At 43.5% G+C, this 23853-nt stretch overlaps 1 protein-coding gene across 1 annotated transcript in view; it reads right to left on the bottom strand.

Moving 5' to 3' along the window:
* ALK (ALK receptor tyrosine kinase) overlaps positions 1-23853 on the bottom strand; it is a 675158-nt gene that overhangs the window by 446095 nt on the left and 205210 nt on the right. The window contains exon 3 of the mRNA XM_049651902.1: positions 11056-11220. Within this exon, the coding sequence (XP_049507859.1) occupies positions 11056-11220 (165 nt within the window). The remainder of the gene's footprint in view (positions 1-11055; positions 11221-23853) is intronic.

Raw genomic sequence — 23853 nt, 5'->3', positions numbered from 1 at the left:
AAGGTTCTGGCTTTCCTTCAATACTCCTCAAGTATAAATTCAAAGCCACTCATGACTTTTTTTTTTTAATATGAAATTTATTGTCAAATTGGTTTCCATACAACACCCAGTGCTCATTCCAACAGGTGCCCTCCTCAATACCCATCACCCACCCTCCCCTCCCTCCCACCCCCTATCAACCCTCAGTTTGTTCTCAGTTTTTAAGAGTTTCTTATGTTTTGGCTCTCTCCCTAACTTCTTTTTTTTTCCTTCCCCTCCCCCATGGTCTTCTGTTAAGTTTCTCAGGATTCACATAGGAGTGAAAACATATGGTATCTGTCTTTCTCTGTATGACTTATTTCACTTAGCATAACACTCTCCAGTTCCATCCACATTGCTACAAAAGGCCACATTTCATTCTTTCTCACTGGGCTCATGACTTCTTAAGCAGAGCCCATATTTCTTTAAGATGTGTCTTATCTGAACCATTTGATATATAGAAACAAGTGAGGCTAAAAACTCCACTAATAAAAGGTTCTTAATAAGAGGAAATAAGGAAGTCAGAAAGACAGCTTCTCTTAGAGATTATCTAGTCCTACCCACTCAATTTACCAGTTGAAAAACTGAGGCCTGAGGTCACATGTTAGTGAAGGGCAGACCCACCACTCCTGAGTCCCAGCACAGTGTTCCTTCTGTTTCTACAGGGCAGTGCTTGTTGCAATAACCCAATTCTACTTTCTCACACTAATTGCCTCACCATGTAGCCTGGACAGCAAGCTTCCTGCTGTGCCTGCCTCAGGCAGTACTCCTTGCTCTGGCCATCTGCAAAGAAGATAAAGGAGACAGTGGGCTTCCCTGGACCCTTACGAAGACACTGCCTTTACAGACACCACAGTGGCTATAACCTGGTTGTGTCAGAGAATTGAGCAAGTCTCCCCAGCATCACTAGCAGGTGGTCAATGCCATGAGCTGAACGTACCTCCAGACATTTAATGAGGGTGAGTCCCACATAGGAATAGGCCCTGGGAAACATTGTGTTTTAGGAAGAGTTTAGTATAATGGAAAGGACATGAGATTCAGTGTTCAAAAGCTGGAATTCAAGATCTGGCTCTGCTACATACCAGTGTTGTAGACTTGGGCAATTTACTTCATTTCTCTAAGCTTCTGTCTGTGGGTCAAGGAATACTTAATGAATGTCTATTTTTTTTTTTTAACGTTTATTTATTTTTGAGACAGAGAGAGACAGAGCATGAACGGGGGAGGGGCAGAGAGAGAGGGAGACACAGAATCGGAAACAGGCTCCAGGATCTGAGCCATCCGCCCAGAGCCTGACGCGGGGCTCGAACTCACGGACCGTGAGATCGTGACCTGAGCCGAAGTCGGATGCTTAACCGACGGAGCCACCCAGGCGCCCCATGAATGTCTATTTTATACTGGACCTTGGGCCAGGCTCTTGGGACATCACAATGAATGGGAAAGTCCTAGTTTTCTTTCTTTGATGCTTACCACTTAGCCTCAGTTTACCAATCTATTCATTTAGTCACACTAATAATACCCGTCTCACCATGTTATGAGAATCAAATGGGATCGTGCACAAAAAAGCACTTTGCAGACTGTAGCTCTTGCCATTTTCATTTAGGACAGAGCCAAGGGCCAGTCCCTGAGCTGTCAGCAACTCACCACAGGCCTTGCATGTGTGGTTTCACTGTCTCCTCCAGCCACCTCACACAGGAGCTTCACAGAAACTGCCCTGGGAAGCATCTCAGCTTCCTTCCATGGGTGAGGTAGGTAGCCTCACCCCAGGTTCTCCATTTTGGAACACAGTCCCTCCAGCTCCTGCCCAGGGCGCCTTCCGTCCTTCTTACCCACAGGAGTCATAGCCCTAGAACTTCTGCTACTTCTCGCTTCAGTTCCCGCTGCTATAACAAATTACCAGAAACTTAGCGCCTTAAACTAATACAAATGTATTACCCTACAGTTCTGGAGGTCATAAGTCTAACATGGGTTGGTGATCTGATTCCTTTCAGATGAGATTCAAGGGAGGAGGCACTGTCTTGCCTTCTCCAGCTTCTAGAAGCCGCTTGCCTTCCTTCTCTCCTGGCCTCTTCCTCCATCTTCAATGCCAGCAGCTGCTGTGCTACCACTTACATGGAATTGTGCCCTCCTTGATGTTAGACATCCCCTTGACTTAGACATTAACCTGCAGTGCTCTGCCTTCAGTAGGGGCTTACCAATTGTTGGTTTAAGAAATGAAGAAATACATGATTCAAAAAATAAACAAAATTGAAAAATTGATGCCTATTAGCACATGATGATCTTCACATCTCTGTCTCTCTCTGACCTTTGCTTCCATCATCACATCTGCTCTGACTCTAGCTCTCCTGCTTCCCTTTTCTGTATATTAGGACCCCAGTGATTCCATTGGGCCCATGCGTATAATCGAGAACAATCTCATCTGCGAAGTCACTTTTGCCCTGTAAGCTAACATATTCCCAGGTTCTGGGAATTAGGGCTTCTTTGGGTGGTCATAATTGTATCTGTCATACCAGCCCACAGTCCCATGCTGTGGACACTCTCAGGATCACCAGCCTCAGGGGCTAACCTGACAAATTCATCTATGCTAATGGGCATAGGAGCTCCTCTTTCTTCCTTCCATGGTGTCACACAAGTGTCTAGAGGAATGCTCCCTTATCAGAACAAGAAATAGCCTTAGTGACAATCTAGTCCAAGACCTTTACCTTACAGATTAGGAACCCAAGGGCCATTACAGATAAAGGGACGTCCATTATGGCAGAGTTGGGATGAGAGCCCAGACCCCTTCTCCCTCCAATGCCAGTCCTTCTTTCCTTACGTCACATGCCCTGTGGGCAAGGTTGTTAAGCTCAGGTAAAGAAGGGCATAATCATCACCAGACAACCATGATCCATCCCCTCCCAGTGAAGGCTTCCTTTAGAGGCAGAGGCAATACCCTGGGAAAGGCTCGTCCTCATGGAGAGGCAGGAAATACTTCACAGACACTCTGCAAGTATTCTGGCTCATTAAGGCAAGTCCCTCACTGGAGCTCAACTGCTGCCAGGTTGGCACCAAAATCTCATTAAAATGAAAGAATCACAAGTCACAGCTTGTTGAAGGGTTTGCTCAAGGGTCAGGACTTAAAGCCCAGTGACCTCATTGCTCAGGAGATGAGGGACACATTTCTGCAAGCAGCACCAGAGAACTAACATGGCCTCTCATGGTGAGTTCCAGAGGAGGGGCAGGGATAAGAGGCTACAAATCCCTCCAGCGACCTTACTCTGATGAGAAGTTGGCTCAAATGAAAGGCATGGCCACTAAGAACCCTTCTGAAATGTCTGAAGAGGAAAAAGTTCAATTGAAATAGAGCATGCCCCTGCTGCTTACATGCTGTAAATGGTACCTGGGTACATTCTTGAACCTGATGCACATTTGGTTCCCACAGTTACCCTTTCCCACCCTTCAAGGACAAGTCAAGCAGAATGAGGGTGGGGTGGGAATGCTCTTGATTTGTGGGCCAATGTTAATGTACCCTACCCTGGCAGGCAGAAAAGCAACTTGCTTGTCCACCCACCTGTGCGTCCCACCATTGCCAATAGCGCCGGCTTTTTTTTGGTTGTTGTTGTGGCAGAAAACAGTTAACATGCTTCTCGCCCCCACCAAAAAAATCTAAAATAATAGCCTCAAATGAGAATTTTTGATCCCTTGTATTAAAAAATATATATAACATATTTTATGTTATTATAAAAGCAATGCATGTTCACTGACTCAAGTTTGAAAACTACCAAAGCACACAGAAGAAAATATAAATCACTGATAATTCAGTCATCTAGAAATAACTTCTACCACCAAGTTGGCAGATAAAGACTTTTTCCTTATGTATATACCTCGTTTTCTCTTTTATAAAACAACTTATACCACACATATTGTTTGATATGTTTTGGCAGCAGAATATTTAGGTATACTATGTTTTATGTAACAAATTCCCTATTGTTTGAGCATTTAAATGATTTCTCTCACCATCATAAACAACACCACCAAGATAGTTTTTTAGATAAGCCAGTAGGAAATACTTGGTTGCGACCCTGTTCCTTAGGTCTGTCAGGTAGTCTATAGAGAAAGGTATCTTTTGATTCTTAAGGGTTAAGTTTGTATTATTAGTGGCACTCTGCCCAGAAGCGATTTCTTTCCTCTCTAAACCAGGTAGAGTCTGAGAAAAGAGATTAAATGGTTTTTGAAATTTATGAGTTGGAGAGACCACAAGAGCTAGACCTGTCTAAGAGGCCTTCTTGGTGGAGGAGTGTCTGGCCAGTGTAGCCTAGAAGCTGGGAGGTGAGTGCTCAGGGAGAAACCTGCTGAGGCAGCTTCTTAAAGAATCTGTCAGAGACCTAAGTGACCCTGGGGCTAGGTGACATGCTTTAAGGAACCCAGAAGTCTGATCCCATTTATAGGATGGGACAGCAGATGTCCTATCTCCAAAGTGTCTCCGAAGTATACCCATGATTATGTTTATTTTTATCTAAAGAAGACAGAAAATAAGCTTTACCAATAGTATTACACATATACATATAATTGTATAATATATTTGATAACATATAATTGATAAGTATTTACATGAAAGGGTACATGCTCAGAAATATTTTACTGATGAGGCATATAATAAATAAAGTTCAGAGACTGTTGCCTTAAAACAGAAACTTCATAGTAGACAGAGTAAGAAGCATAGGAAGAGAGCTCCTGGGGGCAGGAGCCCAGGAACACTTTGCATAGACAGTCCCAGTTGGGATCATCCCGTTTGAAACAAGTGAAAAGAAAAACAAAAACACACACACAAAAACATTGTTCTGTCCTGGAATGTGTGTGTGTGTGTGTGTGTGTGTGTGTGTGTGTGTGTGTGTGGTATCTGTCATTGTAATTGTATTTTTCTTCTATTCCAGTTTGCCTATCTCTACTGACCACTCTCCCAGCTTCTACACCCTAAAACCAGAGGTCTTTGCTAAAGGCTGCTTACACAAAGTAAGGTGAGCAATTATTGACTCTCCCATGAGCCAGGTTACCTGGAAGGTGATCACTAAACCCTGTGGGCAGGAAGCACTTGACTTTAAGCAGGCACTAGCACATTTCACCTCTGTGACAGTGAGGGGTGGGGCAAGAGGGGTGCCGCCAGGGTGTGCTCTCAATGACACTCCAGCCCTAGAGCTCCTCTCAATTCTGCCTCACTGACAGCCTGTCTTGCCATCTCCATCCTGTTCTCACCCATGGAACTGGCTCTCCAGAAAGAGCTGTAAACACACTCACATGCACATATCAATGATGGAAGAGGCTAATTTATGAGGTCCCACTTAGTCAGCCAGTAAAGCCCAAGAGCAGAAATGGGTGGCTAATGACAAGTTTTACTGGATGAAGGAGGAAATGCTAGGCAGACTTTCATCCCTCCATTTTCCTGTCAACACTGCAAAAGGGTTAAGGTCAGAGCATGAGACTTAGAGCCAGCTCAGTCCACTAGCTGCAGCCCCCAAGGACAGTGGGTGCAGAGAGAAACTGAAGGAAACTGCCAATCAAGGTTGTGCCTGCAGCTCAAAATGTGGCCCAGTTTTCAGGTTCCAGCTACTCCCGGGATGGGTTCAATCTGAAAAGTGTTCAGACACTCTTTTAAGAACTCTGCAAACCTTGGGGGGAAGGAATTAAAGGAAGGAGAAAAAATGCTGGTATTAATCTGGGCTCCTCTGAAATCACCTAACCTAACTTCCTAAAGGGTCTAAGAGCCCCCAAGTGCAGGGAGAGGCACACATGATCCACATGCCAGTACACACACAAGGGGAGAAAAATCAATGTGTAGTAAGTTGAACCATGGTCCCCAAAAGATATGTCCAAGTCCTAATCCCTGGTACTTAGGAAAGTGATCTTATTCAGAAACAAGGTCTTTGAAAAGGAAATTAAGTATCTGGAGATGAGATCATGCTGCATTTAAGATGGGCCCCAAATCCAGTGATATATGTGCCTATAAGAGGCATATCTGAGACATGAGAGGAATGCCATGTGAACACGGAGACAAAGACTGGACTGATGCATCTACAAGCAAAGGAGCACAGAGATTACCAGCAGCCACCAGAGGGTACGCAACAGGCATGGAATACATTCTCCTGCAGAGCCTTCAGAAGGTACCAACTCTGATAACATCTTGATTTTGGACTATTGGCTTCTGGAACTGGGATAAAATAAATTTATGTTGTTTTAAGCTACCTAGTTTGTGTTTATTTGTTACAGCAGCTATAAGAAACTAATGCACAAGGGTACAACTGGAGCAGAACGACCCCACTCTGGCATTGCAGTCCCCTTGTCATCTGTGGCAGCAGTATTAGCCATTCCAGAATTCTAGGACAATGACAATACTTATTAGCCTTCTGAACTCAAGGCATGTTTTTTTTTTTTTTTTAATTCCAATGTAGTTAACATACAGTGTTACATTAGTTTCAGGTGTATGGTACAGTGATTCAACAATTCTATATATCACTGGATACTCCTTAAGACAAGTGCCCTCCTTAATCCCCATCACCTATTTCGCCCATCCCTCTGCCCACCTCCCCTCTGGTAACCACCAGTTTATTCTCTATAGTTAAAAGTCTGTTTCTTAGTGTGTCTCTGTCTCTCTCTCTCTCTCTCTCTCTCTCTCTTATTTTCCTTTGCATGTTTGTGTTTTTTCTTAAATTCCACATATATGTGTGAAATCATATGGCTAGAGAGTATGCTAAGCAAAATAAGTCAGAGAAAGACAAAAGCCAAACCCAAACAGAGACTTGAGAATCAGTTTTGTGGAAGAGAGTTGAGTTGATACAGGAAGGATGTCCGCTCCTCTCAGCTGAGTCTAGTCCCATTCTTCTTGGGTATACACATGACTGAGGGGTTATGGAGGGGTTCTGGGGAGAAGCTGCTAACCTGTTTTCTACTTTAAAGCTAGGGCCCATGCTGGAGACTAAGATCTTGTCTTGCTGGAGAAGAAAAATGTGACTACATTCCAAAACACCAGAAGTAGTAGATGTCAAACATGCTCCTGGCACTTCTTAAAAAGTCATAGAACGCCTCAACCTGATGATTCCTCAAGATCTTATTAATTTATAATATTGTGTTCAATCAAGACCATCACTTTTTATTATCTTGCTGCTCTGAATTGTATCTTCCTTATTATTCTCAGCTATAGTGGCTATAAATTAAAATCATTCATAATTTATACTCTTACAGTTCATTATCTATGATTGGTATTATCTCACTGCCTTTTTCTGGTCTTTCTATATCCTCTGACAAGAAATATTGCAATAGAGTCTAAATACCATCCAACCAATAAATGTTGAGTTTTTAAAAATCTCTATTGACTGTACTACCCTAAAGTGCACCCCATTCCTCCTTCTTATCTCCACAACCAGAATCCCTTCTGCCAAGAGGGGATCATCAGAGAAAGGGAGATTCTAAAGAGATGGCATTTTGGATTGGGATATAGGTCCTTGCTTTGGTGCTGTGCAAATTGGGCACGCCATTTTCTCTCCTTCACCTTCACCTCTTTCCATGACAGTCAAGAGACATTAAGACACGTCAGCTTGCTTCATGGGTAGCAACCTTACTTCAGTGACCAGGGAGTGATATAATTAGTTGAATCAAAAAGCAATGAGTGGCCCATTACTGGAAGTTCTGAACACCTCTCAGTGACATTCCAGATGTGTGCCTACAAAGTCTAGAGGCTAGTCCCTTGTTTCTAAGACTGATCAAGGCTGTGTGACTATACAGATCCTTCCATTAGACCCCAGGAAAAAGAAATACCAGTTTCTGACAGTGCTGAGATTCCCTCAAGTTATGCTTGGATGTGTTTGTTCACTAAGGAACTTGATCAAGCGGACTGATATATCTACAATGGCTTTTGCCATGGCTATTCACATCATTGTCCTTCATGTTAGTAAGAATGTTTTTCAGACAAATGGAAGTTGGCAATACTCACTAAAACATGAATATTCCAATCCTTACTGTTCTAACTAATTGGAAAAAGTTTGTAGTCAGTGCATGTACTGGTCCTTTATAAAAACATAAAGGTACGGATATATTTCCACACTCAGGAACACTTATTTCTTTCTTCTCTCCTCTTCTTCCTTTCGTTTTTCTCCTATAACTCAGGGTAACATGAAGATGCCAGAGATCACAAGAAAGCAGATAAAGGAGGAGAAACAGGTCACAGAGTGGCAATGCGTAATCTATTGGCACTCTTCTAAAATTCATTTAAAAATTTAAAAAACACCAACTTTCAAATTGATAAAGTCTGACTCCACAAAGTCTGTGGACAATTGCTACTTGTCCCTATCTCCTGATTTCACTGAACTGCACTCACAATTCAATAGCCATCAAACAAAAAACATACAATGACCAAAAGTACATGTACTACCAGGACTGTTGGGAATTAGGCTCTGGAGCCACCCCTATGGATGCATGAAAGCAGGTCCACGTCAAGAGTATAACAAACCTAGTTATGTCTCAGAATCACTTGAGAAGTGTCTAAAAATATTAAAAAAAAAAACACAAAGGAAAAAAGAGGGAGAGAGTCCTGTGAAAACTGAGACTCCACTGAAATACTGTATTGCATCCACCAGATGGACGAAAATGACAAAGTCTGACAATATCAGGTACTGGTGAGGATGTAAAGTCCTGGGGAGGAATGCTAACACCTCAAAATGGGGTATAACTTGGTACGAGCACTTTGGAAAATAGCTCGGCACTCTCTATTGAAATGGAAGCTGCAACCCATGACCCAGCAATTCTACTCCTACTCTCTGCTCCAGGGAAATTCTTGGACATGTATATGCACCAAGAGGCATGTACAAAATGCTTACAGTAGTGCTGTTGGTAACAGCCAAACCACAGAAATGACCCAAATGTCTAAGGATGGTGGAAGAAATCAACTGTGGTATTTTCATGCAGTGATTTAAAACCAAATGAACCACAGCTACATGCATCTACATTGACAAGCCACAAAACAACAATATTATTTCATTTGTATAACAGGTTACAAACCTAATTGACATGCTGTTTGGGGCTATATACATAAGTGGTAAGGTCATAAGGAAAAGCAAATGAACGATGGACACAAAATAGGATAGCGGTTCCCTCTGAGGGAAAGGAAAGATTTTGGATCTAGGTGGGTGACAGAAGAGGTTGTAAATGGACTGACAAACGTTCAAATTCTTATGCTTGGTGTTGAGAACACACATGTTGATTTCATTGTAATTGTGAATCCATGCATACATGTTTCACTTTGTTGCACATGCTAGATTTTATGCTAAAATTTAAAAATATACAGATTTCCAGGTTCCATCTCAGATCTGTTGAATCAGTATCCCAGGCTGCGGAAACCAGGCAGTACTTTGTATAAGTTCTCCCGAGGAGTCAGATGCACTGTAGATGCACTATAGGGTTAAGAGCCACTCACCTACACACAATACTCCCCCCTCCCCCTGCCAATACACATCAGCATCCAGGTGAAAGCAGCTTAAAATATAAATCAAGGTCAAGCAATTTCAAAAGAGTCATAAAAACAGAAAAAAAGGTCAGCCTGGGAGAGTATGAAGAAAGGAAAGTTCTCTCACAGTTCAGGGTCTGAGGCTGCTATAGAAGCCTGAGGGCATCAGGCTTATTTCTGTGCCACCTCCAACCTCCCCCAGAAACTTAATTGAGCCCGTTAGATTCACAGAAGCATGAGCCTGAGATAACTGCCTCCCGGACCTGGGCCCAGGGCAGGCTTTCACTAGAGCTTTTGCTGCAAAGACAGAAACACGATGTGGGAGAAATCGCCCTTGTTTGGCACTCATCACAGGAGACATCTAGACCTGGACCGACACGTACAAGCTATGTGATCTTTAGCAAGTCACTTCCCCTCTCTGAGCCCTCGCTTTCTCATCTGCCCTGCCTCTCTCACAAAATTGGAATCCCATGAGACTGTACATGGAAGGGCTTTGCAAAATGAAAGTACTACTCCGAATGGTTCAGTGAGTCCATTACCACATCAGTGGCTACTTTTCCCTACAAGTCAGAAACGTAGGCTGTCAATTCTGAATAAGCAGAGTTTTCTGGGCCCAAGGAACGTGGAGCTCTAAGATTTGCCACCTAAGATTTGAGACCTGAAAGCTGGACTAGGGCTTAGTGTCTCCGCATCTATCTCTAAACACTCAGCAAATATTTAACAAACATCCACAACTTATTCAGAGTCTAACTTCTCTGGCCCCTGATAATTCAGAAGAGGATGTTCATTAATCGCTCAGGACTACTGGAAACACCTTGCAAAGCTACAACACAGCCTGAATATTCATTAATGGCTTTGAAACTAACATTTAACCCAGTTATACAATACCTTCCAAATTAAAAATGCCAGATTTAGCAAAAAAAATGCACGACACTCAATTACATTTGAATTTTTCTTTTTTGTAAGTTTACTTATTATTTTGAGAGAGAGAGAGAGAGAGAGAGTGAGCACAGGAGGGACAGAGAGAGGAGAGAGAATCCCACTGACAATACAGAGCCTGATGTGGGGCTTGAACTTATGAACTGTGAGATCATGACCTGAGCCAAAATCAAGAGTCAGATGCTTAACCGACTGAACCACTAGGTACCCCTGAAATTTTTAAATATAACTGGAAGTTGGAATAATTTTAATGTATAAGTATGGCCCAACTATTGCATGAGATGTATTTATGCTAAAAAAAACCATTGTTCATCAGAAAACTCAAATTTAAGTGGGTGTCCTGTATTTTACCTGGCAACTCTATTCCCAAAGGACAAACAGATCAGCACTTTCTCCTACATCAGTGTGAGAGCTATAAAATCCTATTTCCTTTACTTGGTGAGAGAGTGAAGGGTCGGCTTGGTCCTGAAATTGGACTTGCATCCTACGGAAAGCGCAGACATTAAAAGCAGGTTTCACAGGAAACAGGTTAGAGCAGAGCCAGGAAGCCTTAAAACTGCAAACAGAAATAGACATACAAACCCTGTGCTAGCCCATCTGGGACACTTTGTGGTGGCCTCTACCCTTACCTCTGGGCATCTCCTTGGAGTGCTCTGTCTCAGGCCCGTCCAACAGGTCCATCTGGGAGGCCTCCTCAGAGGGGACTCGGCGCCAGGACCAGCTCTGGTTCTGGAGGTCGTGGAGTGGTGGGGAGTACTCCAGCTCACAGGGGAAGTCAAAGCTGCACTCCAGACCTGCAGTGACAGCCAAAGGTCAGTGGAGCAAACTGTCTCCCAAAAGAAACATTCCAGCACCGCCCCCACTCCGCCCTCCGCTCCAGGAAGGTGGCCTTCATCTCACCCACAACCCTCATCTCTCCGGGGTGGGGAGCTGTCAGTTTCACAGCTGGCTTGGCTCCACATTGCTGTAAAGGGGACTAAGAGAGAAACAAAGGTGTTCCTTGTGTTACTCAGATTAAAGGAGGCATCTTTAGAGAAGGCAGGTGAAAAAAGAGCTAACAGGTGGGACCGGAAGAAGCTCTGCATCCTGTGAGGTTACCTGGTGACATGAAAGGGCCTGAGGCCAAGTGGCTGGAGCCTAGCTTTGCAACCAGATAGGTCTGAATCTAAGTCTGCTGCTTAGCAGCTGGGTTGACTCCAGGCAAGAAAATCAGCCTCTGTGGCCTCAAATTTCCTCATCTGTACATTGGTGATGATAAATCTACCTCTAGAGTTTGCTGTAAGAGCCAGGAGGATCATGTGCTTTCTGTATTTGTGAACGTGCCTACAGTAGATGCTCAAGAAAAATCTTCGCCAGGTTCTGCTCTATTTGAGAAGAGAAGGCCAAAGGGAGCTCAGGCCTTTACTCACAGCCCTGTCTTCCAGCCTTAGATCTACTCTTCGGCTCCCTCCAGACAAGAGGGCCAAGGTCATGAAAGCTAGTCTGGGCTCATTCTCTCTTGGGGAGAGGGTGGGGAAGGTCACTGGTAAGGAGGGAGAGAGAGAGAGAGAGAGAGAGAGAGAGAGAGAGAGAGAGAGAGAAGGGAGGCAGGAAAAGACCATACGGTGGGACATTTTATGACCTTTTACAGGGATTCTTGTGCCCAAACCATTCCATGTTTGCCCTACTTCTAAGATACACTCACCTCCTTCCCCTTCCTAACTCCATATGCATTACCCAAAGTGGCTGAAGTACTTTGTACCCAGTAGGTTCTCAATGTTCATTGATGGGTAAATGGAATGTGTGCCAAAGTGTGAATTATTCATCCACTTTTGACTTCATTGTCTCCCTTCAGCCATGGGGATGTGAAGAAAGGGAGAATATGATATAAAAAACCCAGAACACTGGACTTGGTGTCCAGGCTTGGACAGTCTCTTCTCATGTGTGGCACTGGGTGCCCTCATCTGAAAAACATGGGTTTAGACCAAGTGACTGGGGAAACAAATGCCCAGTGAGACCTGGGCTCCAACTTCAGCTCTGCCACCAATTTTGCCGGTGCCCTTGAACGAGACACTACACCTCTCTGGGCCTCAAGTTCCTCAAATACAAAAGGAGACTTAGATTAGATGTTTTCTAAAGCTCCTTCTTAATTTGGCTTTTTAAAGATTCCTAAGTCCTTGTTCTCAGAAGTGTTATAGGGAATTTGATAAATCAATCTTCATAGTGGTGCTAATGGGTGCTAACTCCCAATTATCATTGTGCATCGTAACAGCTGCTTCTGTGGCTACTGCTACCTTGACCTCCAAGATGAATCTGGTGTTAAAAATTTCAGAATGCAGAGGGGAAGGGTGTCAATTCTAGTGCAGGCAGCTGGTCGTCACTGGATTGTCCCTTAGTCACACACACAGGCAGCTAAGCCCTATGCCAGAGTGGGAATAAAAGAATTCCTGTTGACTTTAGCCAAACTAAGTTTAGGTAGGGGTTGGCGGGGGGTCGTGGGGGAAGAAAAATCCTTCAATTACACTTCTATTAAGTATCTTTCTGCTTCTCAGCCAGTAGAGATTTATGTACCAGCTGCTCTCCAGGAGCTGCCATCTTTCTGGTCCTAAGGTTAATACTACTTGACCTTTCACAATACAGACAATTCACCTTTATAATGGTGAGCTGAAATGGGCAGGACTACAACCTTGTTTGAGTTGACATGCCACCTGCCGCCAACATATTTATCAGCTTTGAAGACTTTCTACTTGCCTCTGGGGGCTGAGCTGCTGCTGTGTCCATGAATTGGTGTCCATGAATTGTAGGCTGCTTTAATCTTCAAGACTTACTTGCCAGCCACCTAGTTTTGATTACAGAATGCAAGGAGAAAGCTGGTCCAACATTGTGTATCTTGTAGCATAAAAATTATCCTTATAATGAAAAGAGTAGCCACTAATCTTGGCTTTTCTAAAGAGGGTCAAACAGATCCATCTATATTAACAAATGACCTAGTCAAAAGATGGGAGAGAAAGGTACTGGCCATTCCCATCCCACATAGACAACTATTGGTGACTTTCCCAAAGCTTTCTCTTCTGTGGCCCAGCCTCTATCTTGATTTTTCTTCTCCAATTAAAGTCGTCCTATTTCTATTTGGAACAGAGGGGTGGCATGCAAGATCAAATACTGCCTGGTGTATATTAGACAGACAACAGAATACGCAATCCTAGTATCAAGCATCATCCATCCTGGGATCTTTTAACTCTGAAGAGTCAGAGAACCGGCTGTGTTTGGACCAAACCCTGCCTGGTGAAACAAGCTAGGCACATGCTCCAATTATCAAATAGGTTCATTTTGAAATTCTTGCTCCAAGGCAGCCTCCCTTTAGCTGTCAAAGCTGCACTCTTTGGCTTTAAATAGAAAGGAGGTTAATATTACTGTTCATTTTGGGTGAAATTGAATTGGGCTTTTTAAAATTCCAGTTTAATTTCTCATAAAATATCAAGACAGGTTTCTTTCTCCTGCACTAGCCTCAGTGCCTTTCAAGCAATAACACCTGGGACTCATTTCTAAAAACACCAGGATAAGGAATATTCTCCTTGGGTCTTTTCTAAAGTTGTAGACCTAGGAAGCTTCTTGTGTCTCTTTAACCCTCTTCTGACCCAGTCCTGGTAGGATAGGGACTGTAGAGTATATTTTACAGATAGGACTCAGAGGGATCAAGGGTTTCAGTGAAGTGTTCAGCCTTAAGCAATCCAATGGCAGAGGCAGGTCAACATGCAAGAGAAGGCATGGGAAATAACATTCACTGAGTCCCAGCCATCTGCCAGAGACTGTGTGTGTGGTTTTTTTTTTTATGTTACTGTTTTTCTGATGCCACTATATCTAATCTACAGAAAATCACTGAGAAGTAGATGGTATCTTCTCTCTACAGGTAAGGAAACAGAGGCTCAGAAAGTTTACTCTACTTGCCTAAAGATCAAAGGATCACCCTAACGCAGAACCAGAATGTGACCTAAGGCTGGATAATGATGAAGATTGAGACATTTTTCGTCATGCCTCCACAGTTTCAAAATCACAATCCAGGACCAACAGAGTAAATTAAATAATATATGAGAAACCTGGGAAGTGTTATATCTTGGCTATTATTACACCCAAAGTCTGCAACCTCTTTATATTTGCAAAGGCTTGTCCTTGCCCCTAAGGGAACAGATTTATATTTCCTCTGTGTCAGGCTTATTTTTCAAAGTAACCATGACCTTCAAAACATTCCAGAGATCTCGGGGCACCTGGGTGGCTCAGTCAGTTAGGCGTCGGACTTCAGCTCAGGTCATGATCTCATGGTCCGTGAGCTCAAGCCCAGTATCGGGCTCTGTACTAACAGCTCAGAGCCTGGAGCCTGCTTTGGATTCTGTGTCTCCCTCTCTATCCTTGTCCCTCCTCCCCTCTTTCTCAAAAATAAATAAATAAACATTAAAAAATTTCAAAACAATCTAGAGATCTCAAACTTACTTTACCTATCAGGACCCAGGAGAATCTAACCATTGAAAAATAGCAATGAGAAAAAGACATACTTTCCAGAACCTGCTGATCATTGCTACCCACTTTCTTGTTACTTCCACTGTAAAAAAAAAAAAAAAAAAAAAGATAAAGTAATGGAATCTTCTGGAAACAGTTCTCCTGCTGAGAGGGGTGTCAGGTGCTGTGAAGAGAAAGGTCTTGGTAGAGCAGTGAGGATGGTTCCAGGTTTGGTCCTGCATAGAGCAGCTGAGAGACCTCAGCAGGTTCACTCACCTCTCTATGCCTAGTTTTCTACCTTTGAAAAATGAAACAAATGGAGCAAATACCTTCTACAGTGCCCTCCGTCTCTGAAGGTTGGTGATTCTATAAGGCCAACACAACCAAACCTACAGACCCTCAGTCACTTTCACTCTGCCTACCTCTAAATGAGGGCTTGTTGTCATCCCTAGAAGCAGAGTCCCCATGAAACGAGGCTGAAAGTGCATCTCACTCAATGGGGACTCAGTTTACCTCAAGATCGTCAGAGAATTAAGAAGAAAATCTCAGGTTTTACAGTGACTGACTGTTCCTGAGTAAGTGTGAATGTGAGTGAATGTGTGTATGTGCGTATGTATGTTCATACATTTTTATCAGCTTGTACCTATGTTCTGAAACCTTCCAGAGTATGAGTCACATTTCAAAAACTGAATTCATTAACAGTTAGCTTTAAGGCACTGTTCTAGTATAAAAGGCAGCCATTCAGAAAAATGTTACAGAAGCTGATCAGAAAACCCTGTGGTAGCCCTGCCCAGAGAGATGCCCAGTTCCCTTTTCAAATGCCCTTGGCTGTAGAGGAGTTGGCAATGACCGCACACTGAGTCTGAGGGTGGAAACCTAGCCTTTAGAAGTGTGTGAGCCTACCCAAACATCCATGCTAAGGCCTGTGCCTAGGAGGCCACCTTGGCTAATCAGTGGAGATGGGGGTTCTCCCAGGCTGAGATGCATGAGGAGATTCTGTGAAAGTTCCAGGCACCATCTACAACACCACATAAAGGTAATAGGGAGACATGGTGTCCTTTGGACACTCAGGTATCCCCTTGGGTAAGCTTAGAAACTCAAACAGTCTTCCTTTGTAGACTGACCCAAGTCTCCAAAAAACTCCTTTGAATCAAGGCCTTTTCTGCCTCCTTGATCCTGACCCTGGAAACACAGAGATTTCCTACTAGTTTCCTCAGTCACCTTGAGTCAATTTCAAGTGAGGGTACCAGCAGCCTCTAGTTTTTTAAACTTTCTTTCCAAGACTAGCTGGTTTCCAGGATCCTTCAGAGCAGCTGTCCTTGGGCAGGTCCACAGGAACCCACTTGCTGACGTCTCTTAGTGTCAGCCCACCATGAGGTTTAGAAACAAATATTGTAGAATGAAAAGCGAAAGCAGTAATAAAAAAGAGAAGAACACCATATTTATCCATCCTATGACACTTCACCCTTCTTTAATTGTTTTTCTCTTATTAGGAGTGTGTCAGAAATCAAGCTTGGGGTTGGACTAATGTTCTTGGCTCTGGCAGCACTGAGTATGCATTTGTAAAGAAGAGCTGAGGGGAGGACCTCTGTGAAGGCCTGTGGGAAGTATTTTCATAACTGACTACATTTACTGAGAGCTTACTGGGTTTGGACACAGTATGCCAGGCACCTTACATCATTATCTTATTTGATCCTATGAAGTAGGCAGGATTCTTACCCCCATTTAGCAGATAAAGACACTGGGCTTAGAGAAATAAAGTTACATCTGAGTTAGATATGAAGTGATTGAGTAGGCTGTGGGCTTTCACTGACCTGCTTCCTTCCTGGGACCCTGAGGCCTTGATGGCAGTATCTCACAAACAGGGAATTATGAATTGAAAAGGAAGCAGCAACAGAGCCATCCTCCTTCAGAGCCACAGACACCAATATGAGTCAAGACCTACATCGAGGCAGGTCAGGAACTGGACCCATGGAGAAACAGGCGGGGCCCAGCTAGAGGCAGGACAGGAGCTGGAGCATCTGAGCTGCCCTTGATGGAGACAGAACTGGAAGGCCTAGGTGAGGATTGAGTCAGAGTACACATTTCTACGATTCAAGTCTTAACCCCCCATGGGTGTGTTGACTCAGGAAGCTAAGAGTACACCTCAGGTAAGGCCCAGGGCTCAAAGTGACCCATCTAGATTTCCTAACATGTTCTGGGATATCCGCTGTGTTTCTTGGATAGGGATAGGGGTGGGTTGAGGGAACTGAGGGTGGTATGGGCAAGGTTTCTATGGCCATCAGGGGCCCATGAGAGAATTCACCCAACTGGATACTCAGCCATGGAATCTGCATCTGAAAACAGAGAATTATCTGGTTTTGGGGGCACCTGGATGGCTCAGTTGGTTAAGCTTCTGACTCCAGCTCAGGTCATGATCTCACAGTTCATGAGTTTGAGCCCTGCATCGGGCTCTGTGCTGACAGCTCAGAGCTCAGAGCCTGGAGCATGCTTTGGATCCTGTGTCTCCCTCTCGGTCTCTCTCTCTCTCTCTCTCTCTCTCTCTTTCTCTCTCTCTCTGTCTCTCTCTCAAAAGTAAATAAACATTAACAAAATTACCAGGTTAGCTGCTAGTTTAAAAAATAGCAGCATGATTGTGATATGTCTTGGGATTCCTATTTGACTGCCAGGATGCAGATGGCCTTGAGGCTGGGCTTGGCACTCCTCACTTGTTGAATGGTAGTCTCTGTGGTCCAATCCAGCCCTATAATCTTCTCCTATGAATCTATGATGAATGAATATGTCTTATTCATTAAGTGACCTTAATATCATCAGGTTTGTTTCTCAGGGATAGAGCACAAGACCTGAGATTTGATTCCAATTACACCACCTGCCAGATGGGCAGTATTAGGCACTCTCTCCCTCTCTCAGAGCATCGGTCATCTCGGTGGTCAGACTAACTTCCCAGAACTGCTAGAAAGATCCAATGAAACGATGCATGCACTTGGAATGGAGAAATTCCTAATGCACATTAGCTGATTCAGAATTTGTACAGCCATGTCCTTTCTGAATAGTTTCCGTTTACCATGAGAAATAATATTTATATGAGCCATTTTAGCTGATGGCAGATGACCATTTCCTTGGTATTACGTTGTCCCATGTGAAGGTTGGCATGTCTATCTTTAGACGATATTCACAGAGTTAAAGGCTATTAGAACTTGAAATGACATTTGAGGTCAACTCCTTCTCCCATTGGACAGGTGATAAAAACCAAGACCCAGGCAAGGGAAAAGACTACCCCAGGATCATGTGGCTGGTCACACAGCGTGGAGGGCATTTCTCCTGCCTGTGGAGGCCTTTTCAAATGCCATCCTCTCTGGGTAGCTCCAGGCTGAACATCAGTTGCTGAATCACCAGCTCTTACTTCCTCAGGCTTAGCTTACTGGCACATTGAAGCTGAGGCTAGATTGCTTCAGGGATGGCATATACAAATGCCGGTGTGTCCCTAACAAGCCTGATTTGTGGGTTCAACAAAGAATTGTATGAAGCATCATGCACATGTAGCAGTTCTCTTGCAGGTGGCCTTTAGAGGTCATATAATAGAGCTTCATGTCTGAGGCTGCGGTTCATTTATATATAGCTCCAGAGACCAGCATTCTCAAAACTCTGGCAGTCCTTAAGGATTGTAGTCAGCTCAAAGGAGCTCCCTTGGCTGCCAGCAATCCTGAGGCACAAGGCAGAGTCATCTTCTTTTCTCAAGGTATTCTCCAGAACTTCTCGACCATTGAGCTTCTGGGTGATGAGGGACCTTTGGGACTATCTGACATGAAGAAACTGAAGTCTAGAGATATTACGGATGCAAATAGGTGGGTTGCAAAATTGGTACTAAAATCTGGTTCCGAGCCCTGTGGTATTTATTATTATTATTCTAAGCTATAACAAAATAATAATAATGATAATAATAATACTTTAAACAATTAGGACAATTCGCAAAACTCTAGACTTCTTTTTTTTTTCCTGAGACAAACTAGCAAAAACACATATGGCTAGGTTTCAAATATCTCCCAGTGATTCAAAAAAAAAAAAAAAATATCTCCCAGTGATTCGATGGCTCAAATCACTTCCAATAAGGCTTTCTGGCTTCTCTCATCCTAGATGTACTCTTCTGCCAACAAGCTGTTTTTTGATGGTTGCTGGAAGCTCCCTGCTAGAGAGTAGGTCTGTGCATAGGCTAGAAGCTATGATAAGAACAAAGGGAGGAAACGCAGTGGGAGTGAAAGAGAAAGATCACTAGACAATTCTTGGAAATTTCCAAGCTCTGGGCTAATCAGCCTTGTGCTTTGGGGCAATTCATTTAACCACCTGAGTCTTGGTTTCCTCATGTATGAATGTGAGAGATTTATCACAATAATCATGCTGATAAAAATAATAATACCCGCCATGATGATCAAATAAGGTAATGAATGTGGACATGCTTTATAATTACAAAGTACTATATATGCATATCTTATCGCCTTTGTCGCCTGTGCCTCAGATTTACCACCAGGAGCTGAGAAATGAGCTACACTGACTTGACCTCAGAGGACCCAGGGAGACACTGACCAAAACAGGTATCTTCCTAGCTTGCTCTGTTTTATATCAAAACTGCATGGGGCACTAGGGTGTCTGAGGAATATTGAGGAACTAGCTGCTGCATGGGATCAGACTGTTCAAAGTGAAAGCTTGGCTCAGTCACTTGACTCGCTGCATATCTGGGGGGCAAATTATTTAATCTCTCTGTACCTCAATTCTTTCATGTGTAAAATGGGGATTAAAGCAAGGACCACCTCAGGGGATTGTGAGGAGGATTAAATGCAATACACATACCAAGCGCCCAGCGTGGCAGTGACTTGCACATTGTTTATTATTAAACTTGGCAGTCCTTGCTGTTGGTCTTCAGGTGTCTCCAGGGGTTAGCCACAGCAGAGGGAGTTAAATGGGTCCATGTCCAACACTGAAGGCAGCAAGCTTTGACTGTGTCAAACTTTGTGGAAACTCCTTACTCAATCTTTGCTTTTGACACACTGATGTAGCTTCCCTTTTGTAAGTGAAGTCACACTAGACCTTGAATAAGAGGAGCTGCATTCTAGCCCCGGCTCTACAGTGTGACTTCAGGCAAACCATTTAACCTCTCCAGGCCTCAGTGTGTTCATCTGAAAAATTAAGTGGTGGAATAAAATGATCCTCAGGTCTCTTCCATCTCTACCATTTTAAGACCAATTTCCCTTTTTGGGCAGATGGCCAAGACAAGCTTTCTAACTTGGCTCTAACAGCTGGCCAGCAGAATCCCAAGAGTCCTGACTTTCAGCCCAGGCTTGGATGATTAGGGGCTTCTACTCCCTCTTGCTGGGTTATCTCCTAAAGGGGCACTTGGCCCACCAGTTACCTTTGGTATTAATCTACCAGCTGCCAACAACATCTGGCCACTTACTTCATAAGACTAAGTAGCAAACCTAGCCCCTTGCCCGCCCCGCCCACAACCACTATTCATTTGTCATGGGGCCCCAGAACTGAAATCATTCACTTCCTTCCCACCAACTCGCTCCCTGGAATGCATCTGGGAACCAATCACCCAATTCAAGACATCTGTTTAGCTCACTTATAATCAAGCTGCAGCGAAGAAGGGCCAAGTCTCCTTCAATCAATCAATTATATAAACACAGCCTCAAAAGACAGTCTCAAGGAGGGTGTGTGTGTAAGCATACCCAGGATGGTGGGAGATATGTGTAGAAAGCTTAATTCTCATTTCTCTTGTTTGTGGCCAGTGCAATGTTACAGATAGAAGAAATGGGACTCTGCTCCTCATCCCAGAACAGAAAATTGAAAATAATTTAAGATCCCAGACATTCTGAAATTAACAAGCCCAGCCTCCACATTTTACAGATGGGAAAACCAAGGCTCATGTGACTTGGCCAAAGTGGCAGAGCCTAGGGTCTGGATAAGTAAGAGAACTGAGACCAGAACCCAGATTGGACTTTTCCAGTCCAGTTCTTTCCTTGTGATTTTCAGGATCATCTCTAACCAAATGAAGCAGATCCCACAGAGCATGTTCAAAACCTTAATAGTTTGTACACTGCTCAGCAAGACATCCATAAATTAGGATCATCCCTAAAACCAGAAGGTTGGAAAAGAGCTCTGAGCAATATGGCATCCATGATAACCAGAAGAGACTGATGGTCATCAATGGTCTCAACTTCAGAACATGAAAAAATGACCCTCCCCACTTTTCTGGTCTCTAATGGTGAAGATTTGCTAGATGTTGCAGGTTACCATGGGGCTCCCCCCACTCCCCCACCCGATGCCAATCTCAGAACACAGATACAAGGCTGTCCTAGAACAGACCCTGTGCCCTTCAGGGACTCCCACTCCAGGGTGGCGAGATAGACTTCTCACACCTAACTCTCACAGTTGGCAGACATGGTAAGGCCATGGGGACACAGAACAAGAGAGATTTTCTGCCTGGGAAGACCTGAGGTTCATGGAGGAGGCAATTTTGGGGCTGCATCTTGATGAATGAAAAGATTTTAACATGGGATAGGTTTAAGCTAGGAAGTTTGTAAGAACATATGAAGGAATAATGTTACTCCAGGCAGATGGGGAACTAGTATCGCTTATTCTCGTGTAGTTTTATGAATTCTGAAGCTGGGCTACATAGGATTAAATCCCAGCATGGAGAGTATCATGGTTAAATATAAAGTCCTTTCAGTTTCTAGAGGGAAAAACTAGGGACTTTAAGAGTTTTAAGGAAAAACTTTCTAGCAAAGTAGAGCCAGGCCACCCAAATGGAGGCTATTGGCCTCTCACTGGAATGGCCTCATTCCTCTTCCAAAGGTGAAACACCTGTGCTCCAGCATCTGGAAATCTGTCCTCACAGAACTTACAGCAATGCTGTCAATTAGGAATCATTCCCATTTTTCAGATGACAAACAGAATCAGGGAGTGATTTACTGGCTGAAGGTAATAAAACTCACAGGAATCTGAGCTGCAAATTTCACATCTCAGATCCCAACTTGAGTTTCTTCCCCACCATTCTGTGCTTTGCTTACAGACAGAGAGGCTGGCAGACAGCTTGCTTGGATGTTACACAGGACATTTAAAGGCAACAAGGAGCTAAATGGAAGAGCTACGGTTCCCAAACCTAGTCCTACTGTTCCTGGACCCCAGATCTTGTCTTTAAGAAGCTCTCCACGTGATGGTGAGGTAACCAGACTGGGCCTGGCCGAGGGTCCATCCACACCAGGATGGTATTGACCCTGTACTGATGTAACCCTTGCGACATCATGAACCCACTGGAGTGGTGGAGACCTAAGGAATTAAAATGATGAGATGGAGAAAGCAACAGATGGGAGTGATGTGTGAGGAAATGCTTTGCAGCCCAAGTACTGAGAAAATATGAACCATCGCCCATGCGTCTACTGCACTGGAAGGGTTAAAGGTGGGCTCTTCCAAACAGATGACCTGGATTTGAATCTCAGCTTTGCCACTAGCTCTGGGCAGACTGCTGACCTCTCTCTGGGCCTAGTGTACTCATCTGTAAGATGAGGCTATTTGACTAGACCACTATGGGCCCTGACAGCTCACAATTTTTAACAAACCAAATTATTCTAGGCATCTACTCAAGTGGACTGGGTCAAGTCCTGTTAATCTGAGGTCTCTTCTGGCATAAATGTTTGCATCTGAGGTTGCTCTTGACAAAACATTTCATTTTAAGAGGATTTCCTCTCATTTTTCTCATTCTTGATCAGTCATTTTCCTGCATATGTTTTGGACACACATCTTTCTGAGCTGGTTGGGAATGCTCTGTATACAATATCTCAGATGTCCCAAAGCTGTCAAAACAAAAATTCCTCAGCTCACTCATGTCTGCTGAATATGCTTTTTTAGATTGAATAGAGAAAAAATAAGCCTGCCTAAAGTAGTTAATGTCATAGCTTTTAATTCTAAACCAAAGGAACTGTTCTCCCCTAGACACATGTCTTTCCTGAAACCAGTTAATATGACTTTAGGAATAAGAGGGCTGTGGGAACATCCCTACCCTTTACAGAGATCCTCAGGGGCTGAAAAGCTGAGTTGGGAACTGAGAGACCCAAATTCCTGGTTTGCCCCTGGATTGTTCAGCAAATGTTGCTATTTCATCTACTGTATATTTATCAGGAGCTAAACTGACTGCAAAATAGTGGATTAATCACTGGAAATGCAAAAGGGAACAAAATGTAGATTCCTTGACCTCTAAGAGCTTCTAGTCTCAGAATCATGATGACTCAGGGCCACAAATAACTTAAGATATGTCGCACTGAAAAGTGTGACATCAGAAATACAAAGTACTTCATAAGGACATTATACAACTTTCCTTGGTGAGAAAACAGGGACAGAGTGAGGTCTACAACCTCGTGGGCTGTTCTAATTTGGGGTTAATGTGGTCACCAGCTACTGGGTGGTAATCCTTACTGGATGGTTTCCAAAAAGAAGCTCTCTTTATCTAACAGACATACTAAGTCTTTGCTAAAACTGAAAAGTATTATTTCCCACGCAAACCTTCCTATTGGGTTTGATAGATCATCAGACCCAGGGGTCTGCACACATATACAAAACAATCATACAAGTACTTAAGAAAGACCTTTCAGATGGATATTTGGGACTATCTTGGACCTATGATAAAAGCGAACTAGGGCAAAATCTCTATGAGGGGCAGGGTCACAGAGCTTGGCAAATTGTAGACACTTGCTGGATGAGTAAATATATGATTGGATAGATACATACATACATATATACATACATTCATACATACATACCTAGATAACAGATAAAAGTGATTTTTATCACGTTTTTTGTCTTCCAGTGGGTAAATTAGATTCATCAAATTAGATTCATCCATGATTGCTTTATCAGCTGACTTGGTTTACTTGGGACATAGAAGGGATGAACTATAACCTAGG

The sequence above is a fragment of the Panthera uncia genome (assembly GCF_023721935.1).
Source record: "Panthera uncia isolate 11264 chromosome A3 unlocalized genomic scaffold, Puncia_PCG_1.0 HiC_scaffold_12, whole genome shotgun sequence".
NCBI lineage: Eukaryota > Metazoa > Chordata > Mammalia > Carnivora > Felidae > Panthera > Panthera uncia.
This window is presented reverse-complemented; position numbering and strand designations above follow the sequence as displayed.